Source organism: Bombus flavifrons, chromosome 4, assembly GCF_040668555.2.
Source record: "Bombus flavifrons isolate JBK064 chromosome 4, iyBomFlav1_principal, whole genome shotgun sequence".
Taxonomy (NCBI): Eukaryota; Metazoa; Arthropoda; class Insecta; order Hymenoptera; family Apidae; genus Bombus; species Bombus flavifrons.
Window position 1 is genome coordinate 14970896 of NC_138445.1, and position 18421 is coordinate 14989316.

At 41.8% G+C, this 18421-nt stretch overlaps 1 protein-coding gene and 1 long non-coding RNA gene across 2 annotated transcripts in view; one reads left to right on the forward strand and one right to left on the reverse strand.

Moving 5' to 3' along the window:
* The first annotated feature begins 511 nt into the window (after nt 1-511).
* LOC138178635 (uncharacterized) overlaps nt 512-18421 on the forward strand; it is a 35399-nt gene continuing 17489 nt past the window's right edge. Inside the window, exon 1 of the mRNA XM_069110678.1 lies at nt 512-2279. Coding sequence (XP_068966779.1) covers nt 2193-2279 — 87 coding nt within the window. The 5' untranslated portion in view covers nt 512-2192. The remainder of the gene's footprint in view (nt 2280-18421) is intronic.
* Nucleotides 6196-16972, reverse strand: LOC138179326 (uncharacterized). The gene is made up of 3 exons (XR_011173018.1): nt 16824-16972; nt 16610-16752; nt 6196-6584 (listed from the first exon to the last, which is right to left on the reverse strand). It is a non-coding gene; the product is annotated as an uncharacterized LOC138179326 (long non-coding RNA).

Genomic DNA, 18421 nt, shown 5'->3' on the forward strand with positions numbered 1-18421 from the left:
GTATTACGAATCTTTGCGTATCTTCCTACGTCTTTACGTATTTTATGTACATTTTAAGCTCGTAGTATTGGTAATTTGTAGTTTGCGACGAGTAAAATTTCGTTGAGAATTTTAGTACGATTATACGAAGGGTAAAACAAACTCGTGAGACGATCGTTGGAGCGCAAAAATCACGATAACGGTAACAGAATGGTAAAAATAAGACGAGCGCCACACCTACGTCGAAAAATGAGAAATTCCCTCGGAAAGCTTGTCGCTGGTCCGATGCTTCAGGCTGAAAGAAGACGCTGAGGGGATTTCGACGGCTGAAAGACAGCGCCTCGTGCGCGCATCGAAATCACCTCGTCCGTACTACGCCTGACCGCGTATCGAAATCTCCGCGCGAACGCTAAACGCGAGTCGCGGACGTCGGGACGCCATTTTCTCATTACACGAGCAGCGTCGAGGTAAGCGTAATCGCAAAGTCTGTGGGATTCCTTTCGCGGATAATGGGTCGATTCCGATGGCGACGCAACGAAATCGGAACAAATTGGCGCGGCGACCGTGAGGCACGAACCCTGGCTGCCCGAAGCACAACGAAGACCGAGAGGAATACAGAGAAGAAAAAGAAACGGAAATGTACGTTTCGCTTGGGAAGAGAAAAAAAGAAAGAAATCTGCCTTTTGCTTAACCCAGCGCTACTACGCTCCTCGAATCTTTATATTTCCATCTTACCGTTCATTTTGGCATACGAAAGGATCCGTGCGACGTTTTAAGAAAATGTTCAATACGAAATAACCGAAGCGAGAAATCAGACGTACCGGTGAGACTCGCTTCGTGTTTCGTCCAGATTGAAGAGAGGTTTCAACGTTGGAAAAATATAATTGAGTGTGGAGTGTGACGTGAAAGAACGCGGTGGAATCAAGAAGAACGAAGAAATCCACCTTTTGCCTAAGAAGAGGAGCAAGAAGAAAAAGAGAGGGGCAGGAAAAGAAGCGACGAAAATTAAAGGAAGAAAAGTAGCGTCCGGCTCGGTTCCCACGAGGTGGTGGACCCGCCAAAAAGTAAGGTAGCGTGAAGCGTTGCCTAGCCGACAAAGCTAACTCGCTCGACTTTAAGAAGAAGTCGGATGAACGGCGTACAGTGCCTCTTAGCCGAACGGGAAGGATGAAGATGAAGAACGGCGGTGCGTGAAGATCTCCTGCTGTCAGTCGGTGGTCAACCGTCTCGGAGGAAGGACGTGTGGTGCCGCGTGCCTTCTGCCTCGTCTCGATCCTCTCTCGTCCAACTACGATATACGTTTTCTTCGAAACCTATCGTTCAACGATTTGCCTACGTTCGCTAACATACTCGCTCCTTATAAATTAGACAAAAGAGAGACGAGCAAAAGGGATATCGGTTAAACGATCGCGAATGAATTTGTCGTTGAAAACATCGAACCGATCGCGGTGCTTGGATAAACCGCGTGATCGAAATTTAGAGTTTCTTTATTTCCTGGTAAAGACGTTGGATTAGCGGTTAATCGTCGGACATAGGGAGGAGTTTATCGTGCGACAAGTCATAGGGAAAGTGATCAGAGGCAATCGTAAGCGATCGAAAACGATCGATGTTAATTGTAAGCGATTCTGGTGATTGGTATCGAAGCTGAGATTCTGCGTTTCAAACGGAGTGAAAAATGGGACCAGCGTGGTTCGAAAGCATTTAAAACAGGTCTGAAAAATGAACTGGTTTTTTATGGGTCGACCCATTAAAAGGTAGACAGAGCGAGAGAAGAAAAAATACGTTGGTCGCGTATGAATATATCGGCAACTGTGCTTAACGGGACTGTTCAGGACTGTGAAAAAAAAATTGTGTTACAACCGTGACCTTGAATACCACGGGCATCGCGAACATATCGTTGGCCTATGCGTGTCTACGCGCGCGAATCTCCAGCTCGAGCGGAGGCGTATAACACTCGCGTTTCCCTCGAATAAATTTCCGCCTCTGTTTTCTCTAACAATCGGTAGTAATCGTTCACGGACGACTGCAGAAGAAAAGGAACTGTGTCCAACAATGAACACGTCTGGAAACGTTTGAGACGACGACGACGACGACGACGACGACGACGACGACGACGACGACGCGATCCCATTGTCTGTGGAAGTTGGACGTGAGTGGAAAAAGAGCAGCAAGAAACTGGTGCTGGAAGAGAAACGAAGAGGAATCAATGAAAGATGGCTTCTATGTGTGGCAGCAGCAGCAAAAGTTACCCGGCGATTAACACCGGCAGCTACTACAGACCAGCAGCTTATCCTTATCAGGTGAGTGATACCGGTGTTGTGCCGCGAAGTAGATCGAGTGGGAAATGGGGAAAGAGAAAGACGTAAAATGGGAAGATCGAGTCGTGTAAAATTGCAAGTATTTGCGTGAAATCGGAGGCCAGAATTGAATATAAAATAAAGGCGAAATGTTTACGTAAAGTATAATACTAGTAGTTAGCTTCTGTGAGAGTATTTAGGATCGAAAGAATTTGTGTGGAATCTGTGGGGAATTAAATATTATACGAAGCAGAGGAGATCGAAATTTGCGCGTATCACAACGTCGTATTAAAACGGTAAACCATCGCAATGCTTTTGGATTTAGCCATTTCTGGTTTGTAAATACTTCTATAAATATTTTGATTCGAGTATTTTTGTCTCTTACGAAAAATATCATCTGTCATCGTAGTATCATTTAGGTAGTTTCACACTTACAATTGGTTAAGTAACGGTGACTGTCTCGACGATCCATACAGTGAAATTTATTTTTCTTCTGGTAGTTTGCATCTGGTACGTCAGATGAGACACGACAGGAATTAAGCTACGAAAATTTGAAGGCGAGGTGCGATCGAATTCAAAATTGTCACAAGTGAAATGGTTAAAAAGCTGTGTAAAAAGAAGGGAAAATTCTAAATGTAAATGATCCGAGAGTAGACGAATTTACAAAAAGAAGAGAAACATCGACGAATTAAAGACTACGAAGTATTGACAGACTAATTTCAAGTTCGACGTACGAAGTATCCATTAAAAATTTCGAGATCTATTTATAAAAATAACGTAGTAAGAAATTCGAAGTTGGAGACATAGAAGAGATCGAATGTAATTCTTCTCTATGAGAAACATACGAAAAAATTATGACAACGGTTAGACTCGTCTCCGGATATTCGGATGCTTACACTTCAACTCCGTTATGATCCGTACCGGAAATCATTCTGACGTGCATCGCGGCGAACGTATTAAGTTTACGAAGGAGGAGTGTGACTGCATTTATTAAAAGAAAACCCGTTTCACAGGCAGCGTGCGCAGCACAAGTAAAATTCGATGAATAATGCAATACATAATCGATTGTTCAGACATTTTAGACCATTAGTTTTTGAGCAGTTATGAAGGGAAAATCCAAACGTTTAAATATGATGGTCGTATACTAACTTGTACCAGGAATTTAGAATCGCAGTGTACACGGATAAATAAATTTATTAGAAGCTAATATACGTATCGTATTCGTTCCAATGCACATTACGTAAACACGTACGTAAAAATACTAATCGTTATAAATATTCCACGAACAACGCGATAATAAAAATGGAAATGCTATTGAAAAACGTAATTCATGAAGGAACAACAGAAAAATATTTTGTCGAATATCGACAATCATCGTCGCTTCACGAGTGCACGTAACTTGATGATACGTAGCTACCATCGTCCGTGTATGCTGTTAATGCGAAAAAGTTTCTTCCCTTTGACGTTATCAGAAATAGGAAACGAACCGATACATTTGAAATGTTTAGGGTTAATTCCTCTTCGTAAACCGTAAGAACACGAGCGCTGTTAGCGTCAATTTTTAAGCGACAGTGTACGAAACAGACACGAATACCGATTGACACTAAAAGTGACGAATAACGGGGCAAAAACAGTTCTCGCTCGAGTTCCATGGAACTCGTTAAAGATTTCTCGATGCCTGTTCCGTTCCACCGTTTCCCGTTATTAGCCGACGAAGCGAACAAAAACTGTCTGCGACGAAGGGGAGCAACGAAAGTGAGAAAAAAGAAGGAAACCTTCTCGAAAGATAAGATAGAAGCCGATAACGGACCTAACGAGATGGAATGCTTTCAGTGTCAATCGCACGCCTCGAGTAACGTGCATGAAGAAAAAAAAGAAGGAAAAAGAAAACAAAGAACAATGTGTAACTACACGCTGCGATGTGAATTTTTGACGTGTAAAATCTGAAAATAAGGGCGGTATTCGTGTGCGATAATTACGGTTGAAATTGTTACTAAATTACACTGTAATTTCCGTGGAAACGCGTAGCAGGTACCGCCGCTTCCAACGCAGCGAACGTAATTATTTCTCGGAGTATTGAAAACGTTGCGCGTGTAAAGTGCGAATTTCATTGTTTTTGAGGAACGTTACTTGCAAGCTTTAAGCGCTGTGACACCATTGTCGCTCCGTTGCACGTCGATTTTAATTTGAAAATTACGAGGAGGAAACGTGGGAGATGCATTTCTGTTTGTCTTTATTAGCCACGTTTCCGCGGTACCACATTTCTTTTTGCATTTCTTGGCTTTCACGCAGCTTCATCACGTGCGAATCGTTTGTCCAAATATTTTGAAATTGGCTCGCTTTCAAACGTACTCTTTGTCTTCGTTGGGACGATTATTCGTCTTCCTCGATGGTAATTTTCATTCGAAGTAAGAAACGTGGAAATCGATAGCGTTTAACCGAAAATATCTCAAAGCCATTTTCATTCGCTGCTTTAAGACACCAATTATTTTTATCGGAATAATTAATCGTCTTCTTTGGTCGTAATTTTCATTTCAAGCGTTTAACCAAAAACATGTCAAAGTCGTCATTTTCATTCGGTGTTTTAAGCCAGGAATTATTGTAATTGAAATGATTATTCGTCTTCTTTATTCGTGATTTTCATTTTAAGTAAAAGGTGTCCAAGTCAATGGCATTTAACCAAAAAAAAAAAAAAATCTGAAAATCATTTTCATTCGTTTCTTTAAACCGCCAATTACTTTTATCGGAATAATTAATCGTCCTCTTTATTCGTAATTTCCATTTTAAATAAAAATTGTCCAAGTCTTGACAACGTTTAACCGAAAAGATCTGAAAATCACTTTCATTCGCCGCTTTAAACCACCAATTACTTTTATTGGATTAATTAATCGTCTTCTTTATTCGTAATCTTCGTTTTAAATAAAATGTGTCCAAGTCGATATAACATTTAGCCGAAAGGATCTGCAAATCATTTTTTCGTTCGGTGCTTTAAACCACACACACACACACCTTAAGAAACCTTAAAGCAATGACATTGAAACCTCCACAAACATCAACCGGACGAAACCTTCGAGTCCTTGTCAAACAATTCTCGCGCGAACAGCCTTTTTATATTTTCAACGATCTCAGAAAATAATTACACGGTACACACGGTGGCTTAGGTCTGTTCTCAAAGGAAGTTATCCGTCCCCACGGAGGACGCGTCCAAATTATACAATCGAGCATTGTCCTGTTACGCGTTGCAGCCGCCTCCTGACTCGAAATTCCACCATCTTGGTGGTCCGACGAACAAGATCCGCGACGTTTCTTTCGATAGACGTAATTAAATGCGTCGCCGACTGTGGCATAAAACAATATGAAGCAGAGGGACCACACGTACGTACACCTCCGTTCATAAGTATGGGAAATCCGCACAAAACCGTGTATTTCAGATTTTTGATTTAATTTCGTCTAATTTAATTTACGAAACGAATCGTTCGATCAATATTATATTTATTAAACACCTTCATCGTAAAAATACGATACCGTGCAACTGCACTTAGTGGAACAAAATCTTAGTTCACGTCCGGTTAATCGAACCCTTGCCGAATGGAAAAACCTAGCGAACCAGTGAATTACGTAAATCTCTTCGTCTTCCAACCAGTTCAGACGAGTGAAATTTGGAAAAGTTCAAACATGGTAGTCGAGTTAGCAACGAAACAAAATCGCTTGCTTTTTAATCTGTTTACCACGAAGTTTAATTTCGGAAATCCATCACGGTGTGCGTAGCTAAAATCAAGCACTGACGTGTATACACGTCGAACGCGGTTAACTGGTTAAAGAAATTTTACTTGATAATAATTGCAATAGTATTAAATAGTAGGACGAATACTCTATCTTTAGACATCTCTAGACTTGTAGTTTGTATCGTTATGTGGATTCTGTGCATTTTTACGTTCTCGATTTTCCCACAGTTACATAACAATTGAAAATATATGCTGCAAATTGTATCTCGTAAATTATATTGTGTGGAATTAATCGGAAATATATTCTACGAAGAAAAAATATTTTCCATAGACGTCCTAACACTTATGAACGAAGGTGTAGCCGAAGCGTCTGTCTGAGTCGTGGAAACCTTGGCCTTGTCTTGCATGAAAGCGTTACATAAGTTTGCCGCGCTTGGCATCGCGAGAAGATGACGATGATCCTCGGCTTTCTTCTTTCCTTTTCTCCTCGACTGTCTCGACACGCCTTTCCTTGCCACTTCCATACCTTCTTCTATCCTCGGTCGAGCATACGCCTCTCTCGCGTGCAACTCTATGCCAGGATCTAAAATATGAATGCATTCAGAGTTAGAAGGACGCCGGAGAGAAAAGATACTGTTGTACTGTTCGCTACAAGATGCGCATTTCTCGTGCATGATTCTTGGATATTTGCGCTTGATCTTCTTACGTGCAAACCATGAATATTTATGCATTTATGCAAAATTCGAAGGTACAAAAACGCATCGACTGCATCGGAATGCAGGTATTCATACAAAAGTATTGTACCTACTCGTAACATTGAACATTTGACCATCCTTCGTACGACAAACATTATTAATCCTATGATAGAGTCATTATTAATGGAACAAAATTGCAGGAAATCTCACGACAAGATCAACGCGTTTAGTTCTGAGAGAACCAATTAGACGTCATTTTACCAAATCGTCCAGAAAATATGTATTTTTATTGTTTAAAAAAGATCGATCTTAAAACGGTTAATCCTCTGTATAGTCCAAATTAATGAATCTCGTCCTAAATTCTACATAAGACATCATTTAACATGTCCGATAAGTATCTTACATACTTGAAAAATAAGCGAAACAATTTTGTAAAATATTCTTATGACACGATGTAACAAATGTTGTAAATCTTCCAATATTTCCTATCTCGTACGTTTGTTTTTCGATATACCTATCTCAATTACGTGTCCAAATTCTCTCTCGAGCACGTGAAATACTTTGCGCGTCCATTAACTCGCGTTTAATCGCTTGTATCGCCTGTCCACGTTGGTTTTATCGATTCGAAATATCGTTGCTCGGTTCACCAAACATTCCTAATCGTACGACACAGATTGCTCGTGCCCCGTTAGTACCGTTGTTGAATCGCCGACAAGCGACAAACATCGCGATTAGCGCGCATTTATTCGCGGCTAAACCGCGAAACAACCGATAAAGTTCCCCACGCTGTCAATCGTTTTCTACCTGTGAAACGAACGCGACACGAACCGAATGCGAATTAACGCGCGACATTCAGGAAGGAACAGTCGCCGAGATAAAATTGGCGATTCTCTGCTAATTTTTTCCGCGATCACGTCAATTTGAATGCGTGCGTTATCCCATCGGTTGGCCGCTTACCTACGCGGTGTTCCGTTAAAATCACTGGTTGCAAACGAGTGGACGTCGTGCAATTAAAATCGTGCAACGCAATTACGGCTTTTCCACGCATCAAGATAAAGCATATACCACTTCTGCGTGTCATTCCGGTCAAAGACACGCGTACTTCGCACTGCTATGTCCGTTGACCCTGCAGTAACAGATACACCATTGTTTCAGAGTTCGATGCATTGCTACTTTTCCTTTTCAAGTCCAGCGTAACAGCGTAAACGTGAACGAGAAGGTGTTCGTTTTCGTTTCCTACGGAATACATCGCAGTTCTGTTCAACGTCTCGTAAAGTTACGATCTGAACCTTCCACGAAACCAAGTCGATCAACCCCGCTTTTCGTCAATTTCTCCGTCTTATATTGCGAGCACAACGATCGCTACTTGGATTCTCGATATGCGAATTATACGTAATATACGATATATATGCGTAAACGATGTCTTAAATCCTAAAGTAGAGTCTAGATAAATTTATAGTCGTTTGAACGTGAAACCTGTAGCGTTCTTTGTCCTCGAACAAACGCAATGTATATGTTGGAGTTGCCTCGTTGTCGTTACGAGCTCCTCAAATCCGAATAACCACTACGGTGTATGTTGGCGCACTAGGACTGACTCATCTCGTATCGATTCACGCGACAATGTCAGCAACCCCGACCGGCAGACTACGATTGTCCTTAAGCTATCATACTCTGACAGCTTAAGTAATTACAGGCTACGTGGTGCCGCGTACGATTCCACGACCAACAATTTACGAATCGAGGATAGAAGGCGAAAAGGGCTCGGCTATGATTTACCGATATAACCGATATACGCGCGGCGGCTGGTCGTAGGGCGATAAGCGTGTTCCTTGCTAATAATTTACAAACGAACCGGCGGTCAAGGGAATTCGCGATCGTACAAAAGGTTGGCGCGTCGAAGAACGCGTGAAGGGAGGCAGCACCGGTCCTTTTGTCGACGCCGGGAGGCCGTAGGAACGCGAGCGCCAGACAAATCGCTATCAGCCGCGGCAATGCAACGAGAATAATGACTATAATCCTCGGGCTGATTTTTCATCTTTGTCAACCGTCGCGTTATACAATGTAAACGCGGCGGGAAATTGTTCCCGAAAGACACGGCCAGCAAGCGCATCAATAACCATCCTGCGAACGCAACGTATACACGGTGTTTCGGAAAGTTAGATTAAGTTGGTTGTATTTAAAATTGTCGGATGGTGCAGATACATCTTTGCGAATTGTCTGATTGATAATTATTATCGTAGCAATTAAGTTTGTTGCTGTATTGCGTGCTTGCTCGTATTTCAGGCTACTGCGAACAAGATTGTATTGGTTATTATTGTAGCAATATGTGCGCACATAAACGCTGCGACATACTAACGTGATATCTGTTACGGCTCGACATCAATTTTCTTACTTTTATAATCTCTCGCACAAAGTGGAATATGATTCTTACTTCCTCGGCGTTTCTAATGTCTAACAACTCAGGGATAATTCTTTTTCCCTAAGCTTCTTTCGCGAGGAAATCTTGCTGATACTCGATGCACGCGAATACAACGCGCTTTGATGTCTCTCCTTTCTTCCCGAATTGCATAGTCGACAGTCTTGATTTAATCACCGTTAATTCATCGTGAATCTACAGCGTGATAAAATTCACCGCAATTGTAAAAATCCACGAACCTATCTAAATACTACGAAACAGTTGATAATTATTATCGTCTTGAATCATAGTACATCTTTTAAGGTTCTTAAGGTAACAACCAGTGTCTTCTATTTGGCGTCGATTTATCATGGTTTTCGGTAGAGTGCGATGAAATTCACTGTAACCACAAACCCGTTACATATATCCAAATACTTGCGAGCGTTACAAACGTAATTCGAGGCAGCATAACACTCGCAAGCGGTAGTATAAATATTATTTCGCCGTAGCGGTCTTTTAAAAACACTCTTGGAACGTCTGCCACGGGAGGATTCTCGAGGAAGGGAACAAAAGGTAACAAAGACGGTGATTAAAGCGATGATAACAATGCTGTCGTTCATCTTCTTCTCGGTCTCTCCCCGTGATTCTCGCGGTGGTTCGAAAACGTCGTTGTTGTTCTGCGCGCAATGCCCCAACCAGCTCCTCCTCCATTATCATCGTTGAACGTTTCCTTGATCGCCTCTTCGTGTCTGCGACGATTCCGGCGTGTTCCCCTGCTTTATTTTTCTCGGCTGCACGCTTCGGTAACCGAGCTCGAGTGACACTAAATCCTCGAGGTGGCACTGACCTAGCTGGCAGCCGGCTAGGACCAGCAAGAGGTGGACCGTTTCACGGCTCTCCGTCGTGGCTCTTGGGTACTGTTATTTCGCTGGCATACTTCGCTTCGAATACCAAACGAATTCAGCCGGTGGAAGATCCGACGAGCGAGAAAGGAGGGACAATGATGTATCGAGAATGCCATCTAAAAGGAAGGATAGATCGGTAGAGATCAGTCAAGGTTGAACGGTTCGGTTCAATGGCCGAATTCTTTCCATATTTTCCAGGAAAATTTTTACACCACCAGTTTCTTACGCTGTATAAAGTATTTGTAATATCTTGTATGGAGTGTATGCTGTATAAAGTATTCGTACTACTTTATACACGGTGTTGGTATTTTTTTTCTCGCAGAGAAATAGGATTGGCATATTCCAAGAGTGTTGAGCTAATGCTGGTAATTAATTGACGCTGATTATATATAACACTGACTGAAACGGATCGATCGTCAAGAACGGTCAAGGTCTTTTTCTTACAAAATTTATTAGAGCGACTAAAGTGAGATAAATTCCATGGACTAACGTGATGTAAATACGACTTGGATAGACATTGTGGCGAATGAAAGTATTCACGGATGTATTTAGAATACGATGTGTAAAGTTCGGGTGGTCGATAAGAGCCAAATTACTGGATATTATAATTGTAGAAAGACTGGAGCGAAACGAGGTAAAGGGAGAGACGATTCGTTGCATCAAATAACGTATTCCCGATAGAATTAACCGAAGCTACACCATTGCATCGAGACTAATCTCGACCAACGTCCTCGTAAAACCTTAAGATTATACAATTATGTCAAGTGGAACAGCCGTTGCAGAAGGTTCTGCGACTCTTGGTAAACGTGAACGCATGAATCAGCGATTCGAATGTAACCGCATTGGCCACGAGCAAAGAGTTCATTAGAATTCGCTGACTTCATTTCTAGACACGTTCTAATCTTTCTTCTCGCGTGTTGCATTTGACGTGCGCTCATTACGTGGAAAGCCTCGTCCGCGTACGGATACGATCATCCGAGTGTTCGTCGAAACGTGAAAAAAAGAGATACGTTCACGAGGAACACCTACGTCGCTACGTGGAAGGGTACGAGATGGGCGTTTGCCAATTTTCCACGCGAAACGCGCGTGAACGGCCTCGACCACAGAAATTGGCATTGATCGTTACGCAGCTATGCGATCACGATCTTGATCTTCGCGCACACGCGATCCTCCATTCACGCACGAGCTTAGGCGAGGACTGCGCCTTCATCCTGCGAGCCATTTACGCTCGATCGCTTATGCCGCGTGATTTTATTCGCTGAAGAAAATAATGGGAAATATATATAGATTAATTCGATTATTAAAATTACTTTGACGCCGAGTTTTATTTATTAGTACGGATAAATGATTACTATTATTATTAGGGAATTAATCGTTTAACGAAACTACACTTCGATACGTGAATGAGAGATTAGAATAGAATTCAAGATTTCAAGACAGCGGGATTTATGGGAAACGTAACTCGATATAATTGCATTATCCGAATTAACTGGTTTATTTTCCACTTATCACCGACCATCCTATATTTATACGCAGATGCCTCGTGTAATTAAGAATCTTATATTAATTACAGTTCTCCTCTATAAAGCATAATGCGAGCCGTTTAATCTTAAGTATATGTACATTCGTTTCTATTTAGATAAACGTTCATTTCTTTTTCCCTCTCCAAACGAGAATTATCGTTTCTCTGAAATGAAACAACTTGCCTAACATCGGTAAATTATCATTGCTCGCTCCGACGGAAACTAAAACCATTAGTGTCCGTTAATTAGGCAAAGAAACGGAAGAAAAGAGTCAATTTCGAGCGAACAAATTCAAACGATATTTAAATTGCGTTAACTATCCTCGATTAGCCGCCTTTACGTCTTGGTCGATATCTCCGATAATATTGTGTCGGAGACTGGTTAAGCCAGGATATAATTAGATCTGTTCGTTAGGGAGCCGGTAGAAGGATGAAAAAAAGGACTACGAAGGCAACCAGTGACCTTCCTTTTTGTCTAGCCGTGATCACCATAATGATGGACAGTTAGGTTCAACGGACCCAATTTATGAGGCCCTGACTTGTGGTCTACGTACAGCGATCCATCATAGTATTTAAGTATTCGGCATAATGGTTTTACGGAACGTGTGACGCGTTACACGAAACTTTTTGTAACTCATTAATGCCGTAATGAGACGAGATTATCGTGATTAGCGTGATTGGCGGACACTGAAAGCAATCTGAAAATGCGTATAGGAGCTAGAAGACTGCAAACAATATAATAGCGCGTCGATAATATCAGCAATTTTTCAACGGTGCCAACGTGAACAACAATTATATCCGGAGGATAAAGAACTAATCGATGGCGTAGATTTACACGTGCACGCATACACGCGAACGAATCCTAGATAATCGAAGGTCCATTGAAGACGACTCATCGCTGTAATATAATTACAGAGCCAACCGTGATCCATGGATCGTCGGAATCTCGGCTCAATTTCTAATATCGTAGACGTAATTAAGTTTCATCGACGTACGCGGTGACCGTGAGTTAAACGTGACTTCGGAACTATCTCGTGATATTTAGATACAGTAACTGGTGAAAATACATATTTGAACGATTAACGTACAAATTCCTTGCGAACGCGTCTGCAATCTTTTCGATAGTTGACGAAAGAGAACCATTTCGACGGACGTCTAGTATTTTTCGAAAAATAAATATTACGCTTGTCAGATGTAATTTGTATGAAATTTACGCGACGTAGTTGAATCTCTTTAATTACGTGTACAAAGGTATGCGATTGTCCGCATTTAGAAATACGTTCGATTGAAATAAGAAAACGTCGACGATACAAAGATAAGCCAAGATTCGATGCAGCGTCGCTCACTTTCTATCGAGATGACCGTACCGATGTCATCGTATTTCCAAAAGCCATAACATGAAATATAACCGTAGCATAACCTACGCGGTGTAGAAATTTCCGGGTGACCCGAGCCCCGGTTGGAAATCCTGAATCCGAGCAGCGAGGTCCTGAGAGACCCAGAAGGTCAACCCAACGTGATACATCACGATCTTGCGAGTCTCGGGTATCTTCCGGTTCGTGGTAAATCAAGAAGAGGCGTACCGCCGCGAGGTCCAGTACCGCCTTTCCGTTTTACTTAGAAGCCACCAACTCAAACCAAAACTGTTACGAGCCTCTCCTTTCCTTCACGGTCCTGTCACGGTTAACGTGATTCCATTTTACATAGGGCACTCTGTATTCCTTTTTATTCGCGTTCTATTCAGACTCGAAGTGTTGAGGATCACGAAGCGATCCACGTGTTCGATGGTTCGGTTAAATACGTATTTCGTGGAAACGCTCATTACGTTGTTAGGTTTAGAAGCCACTTAACGATCCGAGACACGTGAAGATACTTTGAGATATTTTAATATGCATATACCGCTGTAATAATTCGTGATTCGTACAGCTGTACGAGGATAGTACAGTAGCGCTTTAAATTGCGATATAGGTTGCTTTTTAAATACGTATCGATCAGTTCGTTCTGGTTGTATATTGATATGGAAATCGAATCGAACCTGAAACAACAACAATTTTCGTTTCGAGAATTCCGCTGTTCTGCTACTTGTGACGCGTACGTCTCGCAAATAATCGAACTTTTTTCGTGAAACTGAAATATTTCTCTTCGATTCGATGCCCGCTTCTCTCGTTTCAAACGAGCAAACTATTCTCGTAGCTTAATGTCTCGTTTAGAAAATTGGAAAATTTCAAGTTACGACGATTAAATGACAGAAATTTCACAATCAGTTTAAGATCATGAGAAGTATCCATACGTTGAACGATAGCTCGGTTAATATGCCCATTGGGTGGAGGTATTTATTATGTTGTTGTTACGTCAGAACCGAGTTAACGGTTCAAGATCTGTGAAAATAGCGGCCTCGTTGATTGACTCGCGAGGGATATCGTTCGAAAAGCTGCAATTTATGTTGCTCTTTGAATGAAACTGGCGAAACACTGTAATTTCAGGAATACTCGTTTTTGTCTTTCTTTTTAAACGATCTTCGAGCCTGTACTGGGTGTTTCTAGCTTTCGATCGAGAACATCGAGCGATCTTCGCCATCGGGAAGTTAAGAAAACTCAACGAACGATGAAACGATCGTGTATCTTGTCTTAGGAATTCGAGAAATCATCAGATTTAACGCGAACGCTCGTGTACCTTGCGTCGTTCGCTTCGAATCGTTAATCGATGTCCTTAATTCTTCGAATATCTGAATCTTCCGAGACGACTCGTGTCGGACACACTCTAATTGCGAGGAAAGGTGTCGTCATACGTGACGCGTGCTCGCGTTAACGAGAAGATTTCAGTAATTACACTGAGAGAACGCTGTCGACAAAATGGAACACCGTGAGCTGAAACAGACACGCGTACAAACAGTTCACTTTCTTCCTCAATGAAATCAAGACTTACGACATTCTGCAAGGTGAAGTTGAATGCAGCGCGTATAAAAAGAAGCAGCGCGCGGGCTCTTTTTCACAAGCTGCTGCGAGTCGCAGCTGTTTGTTTCTCAAAGCATGAGACTTATCGCGTTATTGCATTATTTATAATTCGTCTTCGTTGAGAAGGCGAGAGCTTTGGAAAATCCTTCGTCGCATTAACGTCCAGTGTCCTACGTGATCCTCGATGGTAGCACGTACATGCAAATTCTCGATCGTTGCCAGCATTCGAGGATCACACGTGTACTTCCGGTCTCCTGTTTCGGTGAACCCGTATCCGGTCGGACGACCATTCTCGCCTCACAACTACGAATAATTTCGAGTCTTCCTCGAACAAGGACATTGTTGTCGCAGTAGACTCGGTTGCGACGTACGCGGAAATTTTACAACAGCGTATTTACATGGAATTTAACGATCGTCGAATTCGTATAGCTTCCCATGTCATTCTTATTTCATAAACGAGAATTTGACTCTCGGTATATAAAATAGATCCATTTTTATCGAAGTTTAATTCGATAGGCATGTCGTGTGTCGGTCGATCATGATAAAACGTTGAAATAAAACGATCAATTTCGTCGTTATCAGAGAACAGCATATTCCACTTCAAATCAGAGCAATTAAATATAGAATTATAGATATATAAATTGAAGAGCGATCGTGAATAGAAAAACAAGAGGAGGCAATTTACTTAATCGTACGGTGGTAGTCGTCGGAGACAAGAAAAATATAATTCTCAAGGGTGTCTTCTTTGAGAATTCTTGGCGGATGTTATCTGCTACTCCGATCCGAGTTCTGTTCGTGGTCCAACAGGGACGATATACTCACTTGGGAACGTGATGTGTCTACGGAATATGGGAAATTGTTGTTGGACACGTAGCGACAAACGATTGCGGCAATTGAACACGCGCCAACGAGATCGTAATCTCTCATAAGCGAGAGAACCCTTAAACGCCTTGCAACATTCGTGATTTCCAATTTAGTGGGTATTTGTATGGTTGCCAGTAGATGATAAGGTTTAAATTGAAGCATAGAAACAACTTCCAATGAAATATATTTTCATTGCGGTTATTCTCGTTTATTCGTGATAAGAAGGAAACTCACGAACATGCGAATCGTACAATATCGAAAAGAATAATTTTCATGACGATGCGGTATCGATCGTTTAAAAACCTGCACGTTCGTGCTTTTTCGCTAGGAGATTAATACATCTCTGTAACGTCGCTTCGCCGTATTGATTAATTAACGTTAGTTTAGATCCGAATAACCAACTAATTTGTATTCTACGAATTTACTCTTTCTGCCATGAATCAAAAGTAGCGAGATACTCGATCGCATACTAACTGTTCTTTTAGTCATTCACGTTGATTTCATAATGAAGCCGTAACTATTTAATTCCAGACCGTGACTCGTGATCGTAATTCATTTATTTGCCGCCATAAAAGACTGCCCCGCTTGGCCAAAATTGTAATTTATTCCTAGACCGATACACACGCACGTACGTATGTTATGATATCAGCGAGCGAAAGCATAAAATCTTGGTCCAAGAAAGAGAATCTGCTATTTTTAACAGGTATTCGCTAACTCACCGAGTCTATATTTATCCAGGCAGCCTGTAATGGGGCTTGGAGCGAGTACTTTAGCAGAAAAATGCCAGGTCTCGATCGGTCTACTTTTTGCTGCCTCTTCTCTTTACTTTTCCTCTTTGTTGGGGATCAGCTCCGTTGCCGGATAAAGGGAGAACGTGCAGGTATACGTAGAAATGCGAAACCTTCGCCAACATAAACGCCACTTGGTGCACCGTCAAAAGACGCATAATACGTGTAATTTCACGTGGAATTTGTAATCGTTTAGTACACCGATCCACCGATGGGTCAAATGAAATTACTTTGATATCTTCCTTCTTCGATTAAAATACTTTTAGCGTTACTTTCGACTTTCTTAAAATCGATTTTCATACTAATTTTATGTAATCACGGCCGTAATCGGACGATTGCGTAAAGTTTCATCGACGAAACTCGAAGTCTTCGAACATAAATATATTTACCATACCGTAATGGCAAATACATTGGAAATGGCCAAGACACAACGAAGATGGTAACGCTCGTTATCCGAATCTCTTATTTTACAACGTGTAGCATACCTGCTGTAAAAGATATGGCCGAGAAAAAAGAGGACAGCCTTTTGGACATTGGATTTCGACTTTTATCAGTGGCAATCCTTTTCTGGAGCGTCGAACGATTGTAAGCTTCGGCACTGTGCATTAGTTACAGCCTGTACATCCACCTGTAGAACGTACGTGCACGTTTCTAAGGAGTCTCATTAAGCGAGACAAGGACGAGAGGTACGATTCCGACCTTGAGAGATCTTTGCACCCGCGGACGCATCTTCTCTCGTCGCGTTTCCTTCGTGCCGCCCCTTCGAAGGCCGCGAAATGACTCCGCCCAGGTCATGGTCCACGCACCTGCGTGCACATTGCACCTGCAACAATCCACCTCTTTTATCTTCTGCTTGTATATTCTACGTGTACTAAGTACACGCGCGATCCAACATAAGACAGCCTGAAAAATGACGGAACTTCTGATATCGTGCACAAATATTAATACGTCAACTAGGTACCTGATATCTCATAGCTGATTCGACCGCGATTAATTTCCACGCGCAAGAGTTGAAATTCTAATAATAGATATCGTCTCAGCCAGTGACCAGTTGGCTGTTTCCGACGAGTATACTCGTCAAGAAGAAACGACGATATTTCGTGTCACGACGAGCCTTGTCGGTAATAAGATTAAAAAATAAAACGATCGTCTCGTTGCAACTCGATTCTGTATTTTTAACAGCCACGCAGACTCCGTGTTCGACGAGTATACTTTCTGTCGTCGCTTATTTTTCCCGACATGTTTTAGCCACACGTTTTTCACAGCTTTCAAACAGATCGCGACAGCTAACTGGTTAACGATCGTAATACGCGCGATCTGTACATTTGTACGCATTTAAGGTTCTCCGCGAATGCACAAACAGTCGCAGTCTAGTAAATATAAAATAATATTTAACACTCAGGCGATACCAGTGCCGTGTAACGTGACCGTTGGACACACAGCGGCGATCAACACGGGTACTTTGAACTTAGCCAGAAAAATTTGCCCATTATTAATACCGTTACCGTTAAATGCTACTTCTATAGAGCCACGGGACGAAGTCCATTCGATTTATCGGCTTTCATCGGTTCCGTGATTTATGATGTTAGCGAAGCGATGATTTAAAGGTGCCGCGTTGATCCGACGATAAGCGGAATGATGTATGAGATCGTCTTTCGATTGGTTCATCTTCCCGATCCTCTGTATTTCACGCACAACCGTCTTAAGTGAGGCAATAACGATCAGGGATTCTCGTTTTGCTTCTCTGTTTCTTTGCGGCCAGAAATTGTGCGCGCATCCTTAGCTGGCCAAACAAAATTCTTCGATTCACCGGTAGTATTCAATGGCCGGTACGAGATGTCATTAATCATCTCGAGGATAAACGAACACAGAGACGTTGAAAAGCGACTGAAAAAGCTACGAAATTATTAGATCTTAGCTTGGTATAGTATAACGAGCGTGGTTTTCGAGATGGAAGGTATTCATGGAAATATAACTTGTTTCAATTTTAACATTTCCGGAATTTAATGCGTTTCAGAGTGCGAGAAACAGATGCCTTTTCCTCGATTATTTTCCTCGTCGTAACGAAGAGAATTTTTCATTCTTTCCAAACTGAACGCGTATTTCGGCCGTCTTGCAGGGAAAACTTCGTCAATTGTCAATTGTTACGACAAATGAGAAAAATTGTTGGCTAATTGTTATCCGGATTTAATTGTTATTACCCTGCACGATGGAAACTGGTATTATCGACGAAATTTTACGAATCCTGGATTCCCGACATTGATAAATATTAATAAATAATTAGCCCCTGATATAAC